This window comes from Lupinus angustifolius, chromosome LG11 (genome assembly GCF_001865875.1).
Source record: "Lupinus angustifolius cultivar Tanjil chromosome LG11, LupAngTanjil_v1.0, whole genome shotgun sequence".
NCBI classification, from domain to species: domain Eukaryota; kingdom Viridiplantae; phylum Streptophyta; class Magnoliopsida; order Fabales; family Fabaceae; genus Lupinus; species Lupinus angustifolius.
In genome coordinates this window covers 65,197-81,580 of record NC_032019.1, presented here as the reverse complement: position 1 = coordinate 81,580, position 16,384 = coordinate 65,197, and the positions used below count along the sequence as shown (strand labels likewise).

Genomic DNA, 16,384 nt, shown 5'->3' with positions numbered 1-16,384 from the left:
CAATATGGCTACTCGTGCCAAATATTTTTCCACAATACTAACTACCAGTATTAGTTCTCGAAATTCCCACTTTGTCTGCTTGTGCCTATTCTCAAGTGACATGGAAAGTAAGAGGAAGAAGGTTGCCGGAAAGGCGTCGGTAGAATATAAGGGGGGAGGAAGAGAAGTTGAGAGGTACGCCTTCAACTTGGTACGAATTATAATGAGGGAAAGAGACCTCTATTTATAGCATGTGGCCTCCAACGACTCTTTCACCAACGGCTCTATTACCAACGGCTCTATTACCAACGGCTCTATCATAATGGCCGAGATCTCCTCCAACGGCTCTTTCCTTGTTGCATGTGTGTGTTGACTTGGTCAACACACGGTCCAAGCCCAAAAGGCCCCAAATATGAAATAAATTAATTAATAAATAAATATTTTATTAAAAAGAATGTTGGGCCGCAACTTAAGGCTTATAAAGTCCTTCAACTTCCCTTCTCCAAGCAAAGTAGGACTAGTGAGTTTTTTCATTTCACTTCAAAACGTCATTATTTCAAAAAAATTCCAACACAACCACTCGGTGGTAACAATGGAAACATCAAATCCCAAAGCTTCCAAATGACTCGCAAAGTTAAGATAAGCAAGGTCTCCTTTAAAAACATCAAGGGCACTTCAACAACTAAGGAAGGGGTGATACTTCTATGTAGTAGAAGTGTACCATGTCAAGGCGTGGAGCTTAGTGAAATTAACCTCACATACAATGGAGCTCCAGCAATTGTCGTATGCACTAATTTCAGCCCGAAAATTTCAGGGAAAGCTCCTACTTGTACAGCAGCATAATCAATCTAGATGTTTTATTTGGCGTCAATTCAAAGTTTTAAATTGTGGTCGCAGTAGCAATTGTGAGAATATCCAATACTTCAATATTGTGGATCATTACGGAAAAATATGACCAATGTGATCACACAGACTCTCAAGACCTACAAAACCTCAATGTTGTAGTGACAATTGTGGTTGTAGACCTAAATTTCAAACCTTGGACATGTTGCATTCTACATGATTTTTATTTTCTTTGTATTATTTTATTAGTTTTAGATATAGTACCAAACATCCCTAAAATGAGGACAGTGACTTTTTATAGTCTGTAGGTACTAAGAATAAAACAACTAGACTTAAAGTGTTTCTCTAATGTGTGTCAAAATGGAAATTGTTTCTCTCAAATTTGGTATATGTCTCCTACCCTATCAATGATAAAATCTTAGCATGGATCAATAATTTCTTTCTTTAGGTTGTAATGAGTTTGGGCTATAAATAACATGATTTTCAAATATTAAAGTTCCTATGAAGTTGAGAGGTCATAATGTACCTTTTCACTCTCAACATTTCAAACTCATTTTACGATTATCTAACTTTTGTACAATTATTTTATTACCTTTTTATATCCCTTCTTCTTTTTAGCTCTCCCATTTTTTAGAAGTTTTGATTTTATTTAAGAATGAATGGACATTTAGTACCTCATTATGATTACTATTCAACATTTAATTCACCCCCTCCAACTTGGATGTTACACAATAAATGCTCTCTTAACCTAATAGGAATGATATTTTTTTTCCTTTTTCTTTGAATATATTTATGCTCAGGTTCATTATAATTCACCAAAGAAATGCTTATTCTCAATAGGAGAGCAAACGATAAATCATGAACGGATATTATTAAATTTGGCCTAATCGGGTTTTCATGATATAAACTACATTGATTCTTTCAATGCATCATATTTACCAAGACAATTAGAGACACAAACAAATTCAAAAGTGCTAACAAAGTGTGAGCTAACATAATTTCATGAGTGTTCACTCATGTATTACTATAATCACACAACAGTCACACATAACAAATGGTTGCACAAACTAGAAAGTTTAATCATAGACAACAACACAATTTATTGTCCTATTCTCTTTCATGTTTAGTTATGCTAATTGATAGACCAAGAACAAAGTTAACATGTTGGTTGACTCAAACAATTTTCCTAGCACAAAAATGAGTAGTCTAACATAATGCATGCATTCATACCACAATTTATTACAGATAAATAAAAATAGAAAATTAAAAACAAAAAAAATTAAAATGATAGAATTGTAAATTATTCATACTGATCGAGACAAAAGTAGTTGTCCCCGCCAAAGAAGTCATCTCCAAGTATTATAGTTAGGTATTATGTATCAACCTCTCTTTATCCTCATGTTGTGCACGATGGCCACTAAAGTTCATCCCCGCCATGTAAGTTGGATTGTCCCCATGCCAAGCAATATGATCATAAGAGTATTTGATAACTCTCATTCTTCAATCATATGACATTTTGCAAAATGCAAAACAAACCCAAAAAAAAACTATAGAAAATCATTAAAAATAGTTGCTAAAATGAAATAAATAAGAAAGTGCAAGTAACACTGGAATGTCTCCCAATGAGTGTTTTTTTCAATGTCATTAGCTTGACAGATCATGTGATCTCAAAGATTATAGAGTTGGATAAGACAGATCAACACAATATTTGACTGCATATACCACTTTAACATCGTATCCTACTTTTTCGAACATGAGTCAATAGGGACTATATTCTCATTTTATTTTCCATTATTTGGCCATGAATTATGATTCACACTTTCTTTATTTTTTTATATTTTTATTTTTTCATTAACTTCTCTTATTTCTATTTCTCTCTTTTTATTCTAGTCACTCATTGATTTCTTCACTCCTATCATTTCCTCTCTTTCCTCACTCGCTTTTTCTTTTTCAGTAATTCCTTGCTCAAGGTCTATATGTGTAAATGCAAGCATGCAACAATGTGCATATTGTATATGTAAGCATGCAACAATGTGCATATTGTATATGTAAGCATGCATCATATAGATTTTAATGAAGGCGAAGGTTGATGAAGATAAAGATTGAAGATAGAGTTTGATAAAGACAAATATCAACAACAAAGATTGATGACGACAAAAGAGTAACAACAAAGTCAAGGACAAATGTTGTATATCAAGGAAAAGTTTGAAGGCGTGAACAAATCAACAAACAACAAAATCAAAAGTCAAAACTCAAGTTCACTCAAGCTCAAACATTCAAGAAGATCTAGATGCTAAGTGTTTTTATATATTTATTAGGTCTTAAGATGTTTGCTTAGAAAGAGTCTAGGCTAGGATGAACCTTAATGCAAGTCTCGGAATATAAAATCGATCATAACTAAATTGAGACTTACTTGCATACATACATGATTTTCATACACATTCATAAATACAAGATCAAATGATTTTGACGCATTTAATAGAGTTTTTAAATCATACATCATTCAAAGTCATGCATCATATTTCTGCAAATCATGTAGGAGGTTCATATCACGTTGAAATATCTTTTTCGAAAACCCGGTAATCGATTAAGAGTTATTTTAATCGATTAAGGAATGAAAAATTGGGAACTCATTAATCGATTAAGTGTGGATTTAATCCATTAATGTTAGTTACAGATTTTGGATTTAACCCATTAATCGATTAAAAGGGAGTGATAATCGATTACCTGCACTAGAAAACAGAATTGTATATTAGCCCAAGTTTTTTCCATTTTTCTCATAACGAACTACACACAAAATTTTGATTACACATATTTTCAAAAATCACAATGCTCATACACTTTCATATCAAAAGAGAGATTTTCAAATTGTTTTTTAAAAAGAGAGAAAAAGGAGAATCTTTATGAATCTTTAGAAAAAATTTCAAAGAAGCATAATTGTTAAATCTTGCAGAGAAACTTTGCATTTCACATTTCTATATTTTGAGTTTGTGAGACTTGTAGAAGTGTTCTTAGATTCTGGAATAGTGTATATTCAACACACATAGGTGCAACAAGTTATTAAGTATAGACATTGGCATAAACATATTCTCTTGGCGTGTTTAGTATCATTATTGATAAAGGAAAAGTTTGGGAAACTCCTACCTGCAGTTACATAGTTGTCTTCACTGATTATACAAGGGTCTTAAAGAGAAGCAAGAATGAGCTGGGACAAATCGCGAGTAGGTGACGTTCTGAAAGAGGCAAGAGAAGGTTAAGTAACATTGCATGGCTTAGAGTTCAATAAATGAGCGCTTGTAGATAGTGGTATAAAAGTTCAGTTCTGTTTTTTGACGCAACGTAATGACCGAATACAAAGATATGGTTCAGTTCTACTCGATTAACCGCAAATTTTATATAAAAACCAAACCGAACTGAATCGTCCATTAACGGTTCGGTTCGGTTCTGCAGTTTTTCAACTTATTTAAAAAAAAAATCTTTCAAGAAATATTTAAACAAAATTTGCAAAGTATAGAGTGAACTAAATGAATACTAAACATATCAATAATAAATTATTCAATATTAATTCAATACTCTTTCTAGTAAAACAATAATAATTCAACAACTCAGCACACTACAAACTTGAAATTTTAGTCCTCAAAATCTTCGACAATGTCCTACAAAATTTAAGAAAAACAAACTTAGTATCAATTCTTTAGGCCAAAAGTAACACCTACTAATCCACATCATCAGTAATGTCCTCAAATTCTTTCTTTATTTTCTTTTAGTTCTTTAATTTCTTTATTTAATTAATTTCATCTCTGGATAGTGATACAATGTACACTAATTTTTTAGTTTTCTTTCTATCTTCTCAATGGACAGTAGAGATAATAGGTTTTTAGGTTTTTTTATTAATATTTTTTTTTCTATTTGCCTCTTTTTATGGCCTATATGTATTAATAATCCTAAATTATTAATCATATTTTATCTCCTAACTTTAAATCCTAATCATCCAAATATAAAAAAAAAATTAATATGTAGTTCGATTCGGTTCCAATGGTTCAAAAATTTCCAAACCCGTGAATCAAACCAAACTTAAATGGTTCCAAATAAAAAAGCTGAACCGAACTGCGAAATTGAACTAAACCACATTTTGTAGTTCAGTTTGGTTCCATCGGTTTTACGGTTTAAACTAGAACCACTTACGCCCCTACTTGTAGTAGTGTCAAATTTGAAAGTGTGTTTGTAAATACATTGGTTTCAATTTTATAGTAAAGAAAAATCTCTCAAAATCAGAAGGGGTGACCTAGATGTAGTTTTCACGTGGACAAGCAAACGAACCAAGATAAAATTTGTGTCTCATTCTTCTTAACCCTTAACTTTTTACATTTACATATTACTTGATTTACTTAACTTCATATGCATATTATTCATATTTATTTTCATATTTCGTTATGTGCATTTACTATGTTTAATCATTTGTAAGAGTGTGTATAAGTTTAATTTAATCTTGGTAATCTTAGATATCAAAGAAAATTGTTTTTCAAAGAACAAGAACTGAATAATCGATTAGGTTTTTCAGATAATAGATTATATGCAGAAGTAATTAATCAATTAAGTCATTAATTAATATTCTAAACTATGAGGAAAGTTGTAAAAATAATTGTTATTCGAGCAACGATAATTGTATACCGCATCACCTATTCACCCCCAAATGAAGTATAGAGTCGTGTGAGACCCAACAATATGGTTATCAACATCCTAACCAACCATTTTTCCACCTCTTGTTGTGATGGTGTTGCACTTTTACTTGGGATTTGGTTCAATGTTAGCGTTGGATGTGCCTCGTTGACTTTTTGACAATAACTTGGCTAGTTGTCCTACCTAAACCTCTAGGTTTTTTACATATGTATTTGTACTTTTATGATTTATCCTTGTTAATTGCATGAATTAGTTTAGAGTATCTTCTATCTTAGAATATTTATCATGTTGTGGAGGTTGATATCTTGGTATCACATTTGTCTATTTGAAGGTCCTACATCTTGCCTCATGGTTTTGTGTATTGTTGGTTGCCTTCTCTGAGATAATTATTTTCATACTATTGGTTCTGCTTGTACTAATTTTCCATGTGAATTAGTACACTCACCATCTTCTCTTTCATTATCTATGATATATCTATTCAATAAGTATTTCAGTGGTTAATTGTAGTATGTAGCCTTTTCTTAACCACACAAGATTAATGTTTGATGTCAGAAAAACGATTGTTGAACATATCATCTTAAAGCTTATTATAGTATATCTTGGTTAAATATGAGTGATAATAATATAATTGCTAACAATAGATAATGGGCTCAGTCAATTCCATCCACGGACACACTTAAGTTTCTCATGTTGTTAATGGTTTTGAAGCATCACAACTCCATTATAAATAGTATTTCACTGTACTTTCAAAATAAACACATCCATCCACACAAAAAGTACAACAAGACAGAGTTTATTAATAATCAACATGGCTTTGAAGTTTAGTATCGTAACGTTGTTTTCATTCATCTTGTCGTTGGCTGTGATCTACAAAGCTCAATCAGTTACCATTGATATAAAAAAATTTGGAGCACAAAATGGAGATATAACACAAGTAACTAAGCTGATTTTTTATCGATTATTATTATTGTATTTACTTACTTTTTAACTAATTTGTATGTATGGTCTTTGAAGGCTTTCACAAATGCTTGGAAAGAAGCATGTGCAGCAACAAGTAACGTCAAAATTGTGATTCCTAAGGGGACTTACAAGATGAGTGGAGTTGAGGTAAAAGGTCCTTGTAAGGCTCCCATTGAAATTCAGGTTGATGGTACAATTCAAGCACCAGCAGACCCCAGTCAACTTAAGGGGGCTGAGCAATGGGTTACTATTGGATATGTTTCCCATTTCACCTTATCAGGTCATGGTATTTTTGATGGTCAAGGTGCAACTGCCTGGAAACAAAATAAATGTGGATCTAACAAGAGTTGTGCGAGGCGTGCAATGGTAAATTACTTATTTAACATACACACATCCGTAGTTGCCAAATAGAACTTTTAATGAATTAAATTTCTTGTGCAGAATCTTGGTTTTAATTTCCTAAATCATTCCGTCGTTCGGGATATAACTTCCAAGGACAGTAAATACTTCCATGTCAATGTTTTGGCATGCAATAACTTTACATTTGATGGGTTTAAGGTGAGTGCTCCTCATGATAGCGCCAACACTGATGGGATCCACATTGGTAGATCAAATAATGTGAAAATTCTTAACACCAAAATTGCTACCGGAGATGATTGTGTGTCATTAGGTGATGGCAACACTCGACTAGTTGTCAAAAATGTCGAATGTGGACCAGGACATGGCATCAGTGTTGGAAGCCTTGGGTTATATGATAATGAAGACAATATTGATGATTTTCTAGTAAAGAATGTCACTATAAAAAATGCAGATAATGGTGTGAGAATCAAGAGCTGGCCTAGCACCCCTGTATCAATTACTGTCACTAATATGCGTTTTGAAGATATTACCATGGTTAATGTAGCCAACCCAATCATTATAGACCAAGAATATTGTCCTTGGAATGAGTGCTCAAAAAAGGTATCTAATTCATTTTACTAAACTTAGATATAGCTTCATCCATTCCTTTCATTAAACTTTATGTTTTCTTTAATCCTATAAGGACATACATGTTATAATCTTCTGATTTGTGTATGCTTGTAATGCTTTAGAGCCCATCCAAAGTTAAGATAAGCAAGGTCTACTTTAAAAACATCAAGGGCACTTCAGCAACTAAGGAAGGGGTGATACTTCTATGCAGCAAGAGTGTACCATGTCAAGGCGTGGAGCTTAGTGATATTAACCTCACATACAAGGGAGCTCCCACGGTTGCCGTATGCGCTAATGTTAGCCCTAAAATTTCAGGGAAAGCTCCTACTTGTACAGCTGCAAAATCAATCTTTTAAATTATGGTCGCAGTACCAATTGCGGGGATATTCAACATTTTAAAATTGTGGATTACTATGGAAACATATGACCAATGTGATCACAAAGACTCCTAAGACCTACAAAATCATGTTGTGGCGACTTTTGTGGTTGCAAACCGAAATTTAAAACCTTGGATATGATGCATTATATTTAAATATTCTTTTGTTTATATTATTTTATTATTTATAGAGAGTGACATCCCTTAAAATGAGGATGAGGGCTTTTTATAGTCCGTAGGGACCTGAGAATAAAACGACTAGAAATGGTTGTTATATTATCAGAATTAGTTGTATTATATATATAGGCTTGTAAGTTTCAATTGTTTTGAGACTGTCTTTCAAATTAAATAAAATTTATTATTATGCTAATTGCTATTACCATGCAGCCTTCTTGTTCTCTTCCACAAAGTGTATACTACAGTATTAGTAATCAAATCAAGCATTGTACGAAAAATGGTCATAAGCATATATTTTTTTGGGTACATGGTCATAAGCATTTTGATATATTAATCATACAACATAAATAAATTTATGATTAATGTAGTGCCATAATGTTTTGACCCTGTACTTATCATACAAAAATGAAATGTAAGCATATTTGATTTTAGTTCCACAAAGAGAAAAGGTGGCACTGGTTCTATTATGTTTTGACTTCAAACAGTTCCTAGTCCAATGTCATGATTTCCTCTAAAAAAATTGCTTATTAATTGCTCCAACAGTTTGACATTACATCTTAAGTGGAAATCACAAAACAACATATTCAAAGGTCTTTCCATTTATATGTATACATGCATGGTAGTATTCGAAGGTCTTTGCTCTCTCTCTTACTTAAGCTGGATCTACCCAAGCCACACTGCTTCTCGAAAAGACCAATTTAATAAATGAGACAACCAATAATTAATAAATATAAACCTACAAGATTTAGAAAGTATAATAAAAAACACAGTGTTTCAACTTAAACAAGTAGGTGCCTGTCACTATTTTATTTCCTTCACAAATGATAATAATAATAATAATAATAAAATAATAATAAGAAGAATAATAATAATATGACAACAAAACCAAAAACGAATATCTGACATAGGTGTATGCCCACCGACACTCCATTAAATTAAATTAAATTAAATTAAAGAAGCAAAATCCCAATAAAGAAAGTGAAGAAGAAGATGATGAATGTGACCCCTTCCTTTGCTCCAATGTTATGATCAGCAGCTTTCTGATCATCTGCTTCTTCATCATCTGCTGAAGGCCCATCTGCTGGTGCATCACTTGATGATGATGATGATGATTCTTCCTTCCCTTTCTTATTACCACTACTACTCTTCTTCTTCTTTGAACCTGATGAACCTTTAGGTGACTCTGCAGGTGCCATTTCACTCACCTTAAACAACTCTCTTGGCAACAACACCTTGTTAATCTTATATGCCACAAATGGGTCTTGATCTATCAATGTCCCTACAATGCTTGCTGTCACTACTTTCGTTTGTACTTTCACATCTTCACCATTGTTCTGCACTGTCAAATCATACTTGTTCGCTCCTTCAGTGGCCAAAGTGTTAACAACCCCATTACCTGACTTTAACATCTGCAACGACTCATAAACAGGAATACCATGATATAACAGCAACGAAACCTTCTTAGCATCAGTTAGATTCTTGTACTTGGGAGTGAAATCATTCACAGCAGAGTCAGTTGGACAAAACACTGTTAACCCTCCATCAATGTTTTCTTCAAAGGTTGAAAGAGCCTTTGAAACTCTTAACAAATCTGCAAAGGCTTTGCAACCTTGTTTGGACATGATTGAGATAAGATTGATGGCGCTAGGTGCTGAAGTTGGCGCCTCAGCATCAGCAGAGCTCAAGGGTTGACTGATTTGAAGGACTGAGATATCGTATGAAACTTCATCAATGGATTTGACATAGAATGAATGAAGGGAACCATCGTTGTCTTCTGCTCCAAACCCTACTTTCCCTCCTTTAAGGTTTGTTATGTTCACGTAACCTGCAATATAATCAATATAAAATGTTCATCCTAGCTTCAAGGTCATGGTTAATTATATTATGGATTAAAGCAAGGTGGTTTGAAAGTATTATATTTACTTTATAATATAATTGATTAAAAGAGTTATGCGTACCTGCGGTGCCAGCGGCTGCTCCGGTTGCCTGAAACACGGAGGACACCAAGGTAGTTCCATTTGTGATCTTGTGAAGTTTGATGGCGCCGAAGTAATCGACTAAGATGTGGAGGGAGAGGACGTTTTTGAGGGTGGAGATGGAGAGATGTTTGTCAAGGAGAGATTGCATGCCGGCATTGTCGATGGCAAGGACGGTGATGGTGCGGCGGCGGTTGATCTCGTCGGCGAGGTGAGTGACGGAGAGGTAGTGGTTGTAGGTGGAGAAGGCAGGGTGCTTGGCTAGAATGCGAGTGATGTTGTGAGCTTTGGTAGTTGAAGAAGAGTGAAGTATTATGATGAGGGAGAAGAGAATTAGAGTGGAAAATGTGAGAAGCCTCATTTTGGATAATAATAATAATAATATCACAATGAGGGTAGGAATATAGGAATGCTTTATAAGACTATAAGAGAGAGTGTGTTTATGTGTTTATGTGTATGTTTTGTGAACAAAGACAAACAATGCCAGCTTGGTTTTAGTTAAGGGCATGGACCCAGGGACACAGATTGATTATTAAGGACACATCTCACTCATCTCATCTCATCTCATCTCATCTCATCTCACCGACACTTTTAGACCCCACCACCCACTTCTCTACCTAGTTATTTTTAGGTTAAAGAATATCAAATATGCAATATTATTAAGGGCATATACCACTAGTATTGCCGCACAAGCTGCCACTATTCAATCCAGATAAGTTTACTTGCGCCAACCTAATATTGCTCCTAAAAGACAAAATGCATGTGGTTCTTCATTTTACCCCCGATATTGCCTTAACTAAGTGAAAAATATGAAATGTTGAAATGAATTCGTCATGTACTTAATGCTCCAATAGTGTAATTAATATGGAAAGGAATAATTTAATGAAGTACTAGTATAATTTAAGAATAATGGATCATTTGTGCAAGGGCACTATATATATAATGTCGACATTCTGCGTAATATTATTGAATTCAGTGCTCTAGGAAAACAAGTTAAAATTATTTATAGGGGTTGTGAATGGGCATCCATAATAATTGTTGAAAGATATGTTAAGCTTTGAATCGATTCACAAGAGTTGTGATTATAATAATATATAGTTTCGGGTTGAGCCTACAAATTTGGAATATAAAAACTTCAAAGGACATTAGCATGGGGCAACCACGCACTACCTGGATTTGTCTCAATGTTCAATCGTAGACTGAATGAAGTGAGAATCGAGTAAAGAGAGCGTTATTAATTACTAATCAAAAGAAAGTTACAAAAGCTACCCAAGGACATTTGATTCGTTTCTTTGTATTTGGTTTTGGTTATATTATAAAGTTAAAATTATGTGCTACAATGTCAGATAAAAGAGATAAGAATAAAGATTGAAGACTGAAAGAAGGCATTGCACATGAAACTTGAGAGCTAAACTAATGTGTATATATATACCTCCATTTGATGACTTGTTCAATAGCAGAATCAATGGTTTTATAGTGAAATAAGTACAAGTAAAAGTTGGTTTGACAATATATATGTACATCGTGATCATTGTCTTGTATTCGCTTTGGTCATTAAAGTCTTTGTTCATGATTACTATTCGAGTCCATCAATTAATGTATATGGGTTGAATGTACAAGTTAGAACACCATGCTTTATTTTGTTGGGCCTTATATCCTACTACTGCGTTACATATATCCCAACGGACGTTGGTATTGCACGTCATAATCTGATGCTACTAAAACTAAACAAGTACATCAATGTCAACCTATACATACAACTTTACATTGAATTCAGATTCTCTTCATCAAAATGACAACAATGCCATAAATAAATTTTCAAAGGTTAAGATTTTAAACTATTTCTGAATAAAATAATTTAAAAAATTATCAAACCCCTTTTTTTCTCCCCATGTTTAGCCATTTGACATAAAAAAAGCTAATCTATGATCATAGGATATCATATTATTTATCCTCCTCCCAAGTTTCTTACAAGTTCCCACCATATAACCATTAATATCTTGAGCCAATAATCCCAGCCTGGAAGGTAGGTTCACTTCAGGGACTCAATGGCTGCTTTGAATGAGGCTTTCTTGAAGTTTGTCCCCCGAATGGATAATCAAATTGAATATAATAGGTAATAATTTTTGTAATAAAAAACAAATTAATCCTAGTCTAGGACGGTTCCTCAGTCAAGTAGTTTCAGTAAGATATTGCAACTTCAAGTGTTTACTCCAAAGCTGTCATTTCCCACAAGTACTTTCACATACATGAAGGTTTACAATAAGCATAACTATAGTTTTTATAAGCATGCATGAGTACTTTTTAAATTATGTGTGTGTGTGAGAGAGAGAGAGAGAAGTACACTAGAAAACGAGTGACAAAGTTAAATTTGATGTTTGGTCCAAACTTGTATCTAATACTTGACTCTTTCTCCATATGCTTAGGCAAATTATATCTTTCAAGCCACTCACGAAATAACCAATCAGAGGAGAGTTAGAGAATATTTGCAAAGAAAAATAATTATTAACTCATGATTGATTATGTTGGAAATTTAAGTGAGTGAGCTATAGGTGAAGAAATCTGGCACCTTAAAGAAATAGATAAGATGAAAGTTGCATAAGAAAAAGCATAAATATAACATTCGATAGATGTAAAACCCTGTTATACGGTTCCATCAGAATAACCTTTTTCAACTTTAATTTTATTACTTTTAAAGAAAACAAAGAAGTTAAAAAGGAAAGTCATAACTACTCATGAGTGATACAAGCGCTTTTAGGGGTATCCAATGTCTGGGAGGAATATACAGAAGGCTCAAACACAACCTAATACTCTTATAACAAAACAATAAGCTTATAGTAAGTATTACATTCCAAATCCAACCAAAGGTGATGAAAAAAGTGTTCAACTAACAGTTCTTCATATTTTAAAACAGAAAGTAGAGGATTGAGGTTATTGATATATATATATATATATTCTCAAATGTCTATTCATTCTCCCCTTGAACCAATCATAATTTTGTAATATATAACTTTTTTGCAAATGGCTAATAAGGGGTGTGAATATGCATTTTGGATTATAAACAACTTCACCTCACCTCAAGTAGATTACTGCAAAACTAAATAGTTATGCTTTTATTTCAAACCTTGAATACTTGATGGAACCCATGGATATGTCAATCTCAATTAAGTTTTCTTCCTCATTAAATTCTGCTAGGAACTCCCTTATTATAGTCTGTTGGCTGAGAAGAGCCTCAGCTGATAATTCTCTCTTCTTATGCTGCAAACTACACTGTCCACTTGGAAGTGCAATTTCTATAAGACTTTCCTCATCAGAAATTGAACCATCTGAGTTGTCATCTACATCATATTGGAATGACCAACCCACTTCAGACTCATCAGAAGTCCACAACTGATATTGGTCTTGGCATTCACTCTCAGATGATAACAAATCTGGTTTATGAACTTCTTGTCCTTCTTTTTCTTCTGTTGATCCATGCTTTTGCAATAGTGTTGGTGCAGCATAATTTTCTTTTTGATCTGATGAGCTCTCCTGATCTTCAAAACTAATTAGATCCTTCTCTTCTGGTACTAAGTTATCAACATATACTGCTTTGTGCTTTGAGACAGTACTGTATAGAATAACAACAGTAGTAGACAAAATCAGTAGTAGAGATGTGTAGAGGATAGAAAAAAACCCAAAACCCAGAAGCAGTAGGTAACTTGAAAAAAGCAGAAAGAGAGTAGCAAGAGCCATCCATGAAGGAGGTGTATTGTTATTGAATAAGAAGCAAAAATAATACAGCATTTGATTAGCAGCAACATTGCTTTCCCACCACCCCATGATGAATTAATTGCAAAAGAAGAAGCCTATTGATTTGTGAGTTGGACTAAAAGTAGTATTTGTCTGAAGACTAAAAACAAAACAAATGAAAAGAGTAATAATAATATAATAAATGGAGCCTTTAATTAACTTAGATCAGATGAAATGAATAGTTAATATAGGTATACTACTAGGGGGATATACTTAAAGTAAGGGAAATGGAAATGGCAATGGAATGTTAGAGTACTACTTCTGAAATGAGTTAATTAAGGAGCAAGGGTTGGTTTTGAAGTGGAAGCCTATTCTAGAAGCTCCTGTGTACTCTATCTAACATGGAATTGTGGTAGGCAAAACAAGTAGAGAAGTCTATGAAGTAGAGAAGCAAAGTTGTAGCCTAATTAAGATCTATATGTTATAATATGTGTATCAAGTTTCCGTCATGAAAGAGTCACGCATGACTATATTGGACCAAAAAAATAATGGTGTTTGCTTCCCTTTGTAACACCAATTTGAAGCTACAAACTTAACTGATGATTCTCTTGAAAAACCCACCCAAAACCTTAGTTTCATTTTCCCCATAATACATATCATATATATATTTTTTACCATTTAAAGAGCTTGGAATTAGAGAAGCCATGTGCTGACACCTGCACTCACCACATGCCATTTTCTCTCCAACTTCCATGCCACCATTTTTAATCAATAAAGAAGAGCCCTTTGTACAATTTTCCACTTCTGCAATACCCCACTACTATCATACTTATACATCTTATATAGACCTAATAAACTAGTTTATTTGACTATAAATAAGCTAATTAATTAATCTTTTCACTAAAAGCACCTTATTTATTATAGTATTAATAAACACTTTTTGAAGAAGGAAGCAACTAGCTAGGTAGCTAAAGCTATCAACTTTTTGAACCATTTGCTAAGGATAGTTGCGTAAAGAGATTTATTTATTTTTGGACAAGCCTGCATTATGTTATAAAAAATAATTAAGTAAAGTGTTACTTTTGTTTTCGAAGTTTGAGTTGATAGCTTTATTCTTAGAAAATGGAACCTAAGAAACCAAATTCGACTACCATTGCCGTGCTGCTGGGATACAACTTTGGAATGTTTTGTCATTCATTGTCAATTTCAATTCAAAAAGCTTGTAGGGGACCATGCTACTCTACTATATATATATATACATATATTACTCATTCTAAGGCTAAGCTTCATTTTATAATTTCTGAGAAACAGCCAATATAATTATCATTAATTAGTTTAACTGTAAGGATTTTTTAAAGGTGCTAAATAAATTTAACATTAGTTTAGAAGATTTTTTTATAACACAACAATACCTTTTATGATGTGAATGTGATACAAAAAGTGCAGATCATGTGAATGTTTTTTATAACAGTTTGTTTTTTATAACAGTTATTTAACAGAGTTTGGAAGGCAATATATGTTATATGTAGTGATGGCATTGGCGAATATTTCCCCTTTCTCATTGCACATGCATCATTACTAGCCAAACAATAAAATAAAATTACTTCTGTTTTATCGATAGAAACAATACATTAATGCCACTTGATCCAGCATCTCAAAAATGCAAATATATATCCATTATTACAAAATACAGCTCCTGTTGATGCACCCTCTAATAAAACAATTACTTTCATTGCTTCATGCTCTCAACACCGACCTCTATTTTAACTTATTATAGCAACAACAAAAGACTAATAGAATAAGTGATTTTTTAGGCAAACGATGATCAGGGTCCTAAAAACATTGTTTAACTTTAAAGATGAGAAAAGTGAAATTTTATCTAAGAAAATAATGTTTTAAAAATACTCTACTTATCTTTCCAATATTAATTAATTTTCTTCTTTTGTTTAACTAGCATATTCCATATGATGTGTTGTACAGTATGGCTGCTCTATTCATTATCATTTTTAGTCATTATAGTCGATCACTAAGTCTGTGTTTGGAAAATGACTTTTCCACCATGGTTAAATAAAAGCTTCATTTTATAATTTCTGAGTGCATTTTTCTGTCGGTTAAACATCCTATAATCTCACATATATAGCAAGTAAATGTGAGAGTAGCAAAAATTGGCAATCATTTATACTCAATTAGAGCTTGTTATCATGAATTGGAGATGCCCATTTCCTCCATACAAAACTTTAGTGGATTAAGATAATGCTCTACTACCACTTATTATACTCACTCATTTTAGAAATATAAAACAAAGCACATGGGAAGATAGATACTTAAGGGAAATGATGAAAGGGATGGCCCTACTTGTATAACTTCCAAATGCCTAAGCAAGAATATATCAATGTCTTAACTTAGCTTTTCACATGGTTACGTTGTTTAAACTTTGGAATCTTGTCATGCTATTTTTGTATCTTAAATTCGCAAAACCAGCTATACACTAATAAAGATGCAAGGCTTTGCCGTCGTGAGAGAATTTAATCACTTGGGTTTGTCACCCCCTTCTTCTTAGAAAGAAACTATACAAAACATACCTTTTAAGCCTGTATATAAAATATGTATGTTGTGTACCAATTGATGTGTCCTGTAGCTGAATCCCTTTAAAAACATAGACAGATCAAAAAAGTGAAGTTTATGTCTCTGA

At 33.1% G+C, this 16,384-nt stretch overlaps 3 protein-coding genes across 4 annotated transcripts; 1 reads left to right on the top strand and 2 right to left on the bottom strand.

The window, feature by feature from the left end:
• LOC109359959 (polygalacturonase-like) lies at positions 6,273 to 7,862 on the top strand. Its single transcript, XM_019604656.1, has 4 exons — positions 6,273 to 6,436; positions 6,517 to 6,828; positions 6,904 to 7,422; positions 7,554 to 7,862. The coding sequence occupies exons 1-4, from the start codon at positions 6,311 to 6,313 to the stop codon at positions 7,785 to 7,787; spliced, it is 1,191 nt and encodes a 396-aa protein (XP_019460201.1). The 5' UTR covers positions 6,273 to 6,310; the 3' UTR covers positions 7,788 to 7,862.
• Positions 8,897 to 10,361, bottom strand: LOC109359956 (fasciclin-like arabinogalactan protein 2). The gene is made up of 2 exons (XM_019604652.1): positions 9,943 to 10,361; positions 8,897 to 9,809 (listed from the first exon to the last, which is right to left on the bottom strand). Exons 1-2 carry the CDS (start codon positions 10,319 to 10,321, stop codon positions 8,935 to 8,937), a joined length of 1,254 nt encoding a protein of 417 aa, XP_019460197.1. The 5' UTR covers positions 10,322 to 10,361; the 3' UTR covers positions 8,897 to 8,934.
• LOC109359963 lies at positions 12,701 to 13,925 on the bottom strand. Of its 2 annotated transcripts, XM_019604663.1 has the most exons (2): positions 13,232 to 13,917; positions 12,701 to 13,180 (listed from the first exon to the last, which is right to left on the bottom strand). In XM_019604663.1, exons 1-2 carry the CDS (start codon positions 13,780 to 13,782, stop codon positions 13,066 to 13,068), a joined length of 666 nt encoding a protein of 221 aa, XP_019460208.1. In that variant the 5' UTR covers positions 13,783 to 13,917; the 3' UTR covers positions 12,701 to 13,065. The 2 variants fall into 2 exon arrangements, with proteins under 2 accessions (XP_019460208.1, XP_019460207.1); XM_019604662.1 differs by having other exon boundaries at positions 12,701 to 13,925.

Coding starts and splice junctions, on each gene's coding strand:
- LOC109359956 (XM_019604652.1), bottom strand. CDS start 10,321: ATGAGGCTTCTCACATTTTCCACTCTAATTCTCTTCTCCCTCATCATA. Junction 9,810..9,942: donor AGCAGCCGCTGGCACCGCAG/GTACGCATAACT, acceptor ATTATATTGCAG/GTTACGTGAACATAACAAAC.
- LOC109359963 (XM_019604662.1), bottom strand. CDS start 13,782: ATGGGGTGGTGGGAAAGCAATGTTGCTGCTAATCAAATGCTGTATTAT.
- LOC109359959 (XM_019604656.1), top strand. CDS start 6,311: ATGGCTTTGAAGTTTAGTATCGTAACGTTGTTTTCATTCATCTTGTCG. Junction 6,437..6,516: donor AAAATGGAGATATAACACAA/GTAACTAAGCTG, acceptor TGGTCTTTGAAG/GCTTTCACAAATGCTTGGAA. Junction 7,423..7,553: donor GGAATGAGTGCTCAAAAAAG/GTATCTAATTCA, acceptor GTAATGCTTTAG/AGCCCATCCAAAGTTAAGAT.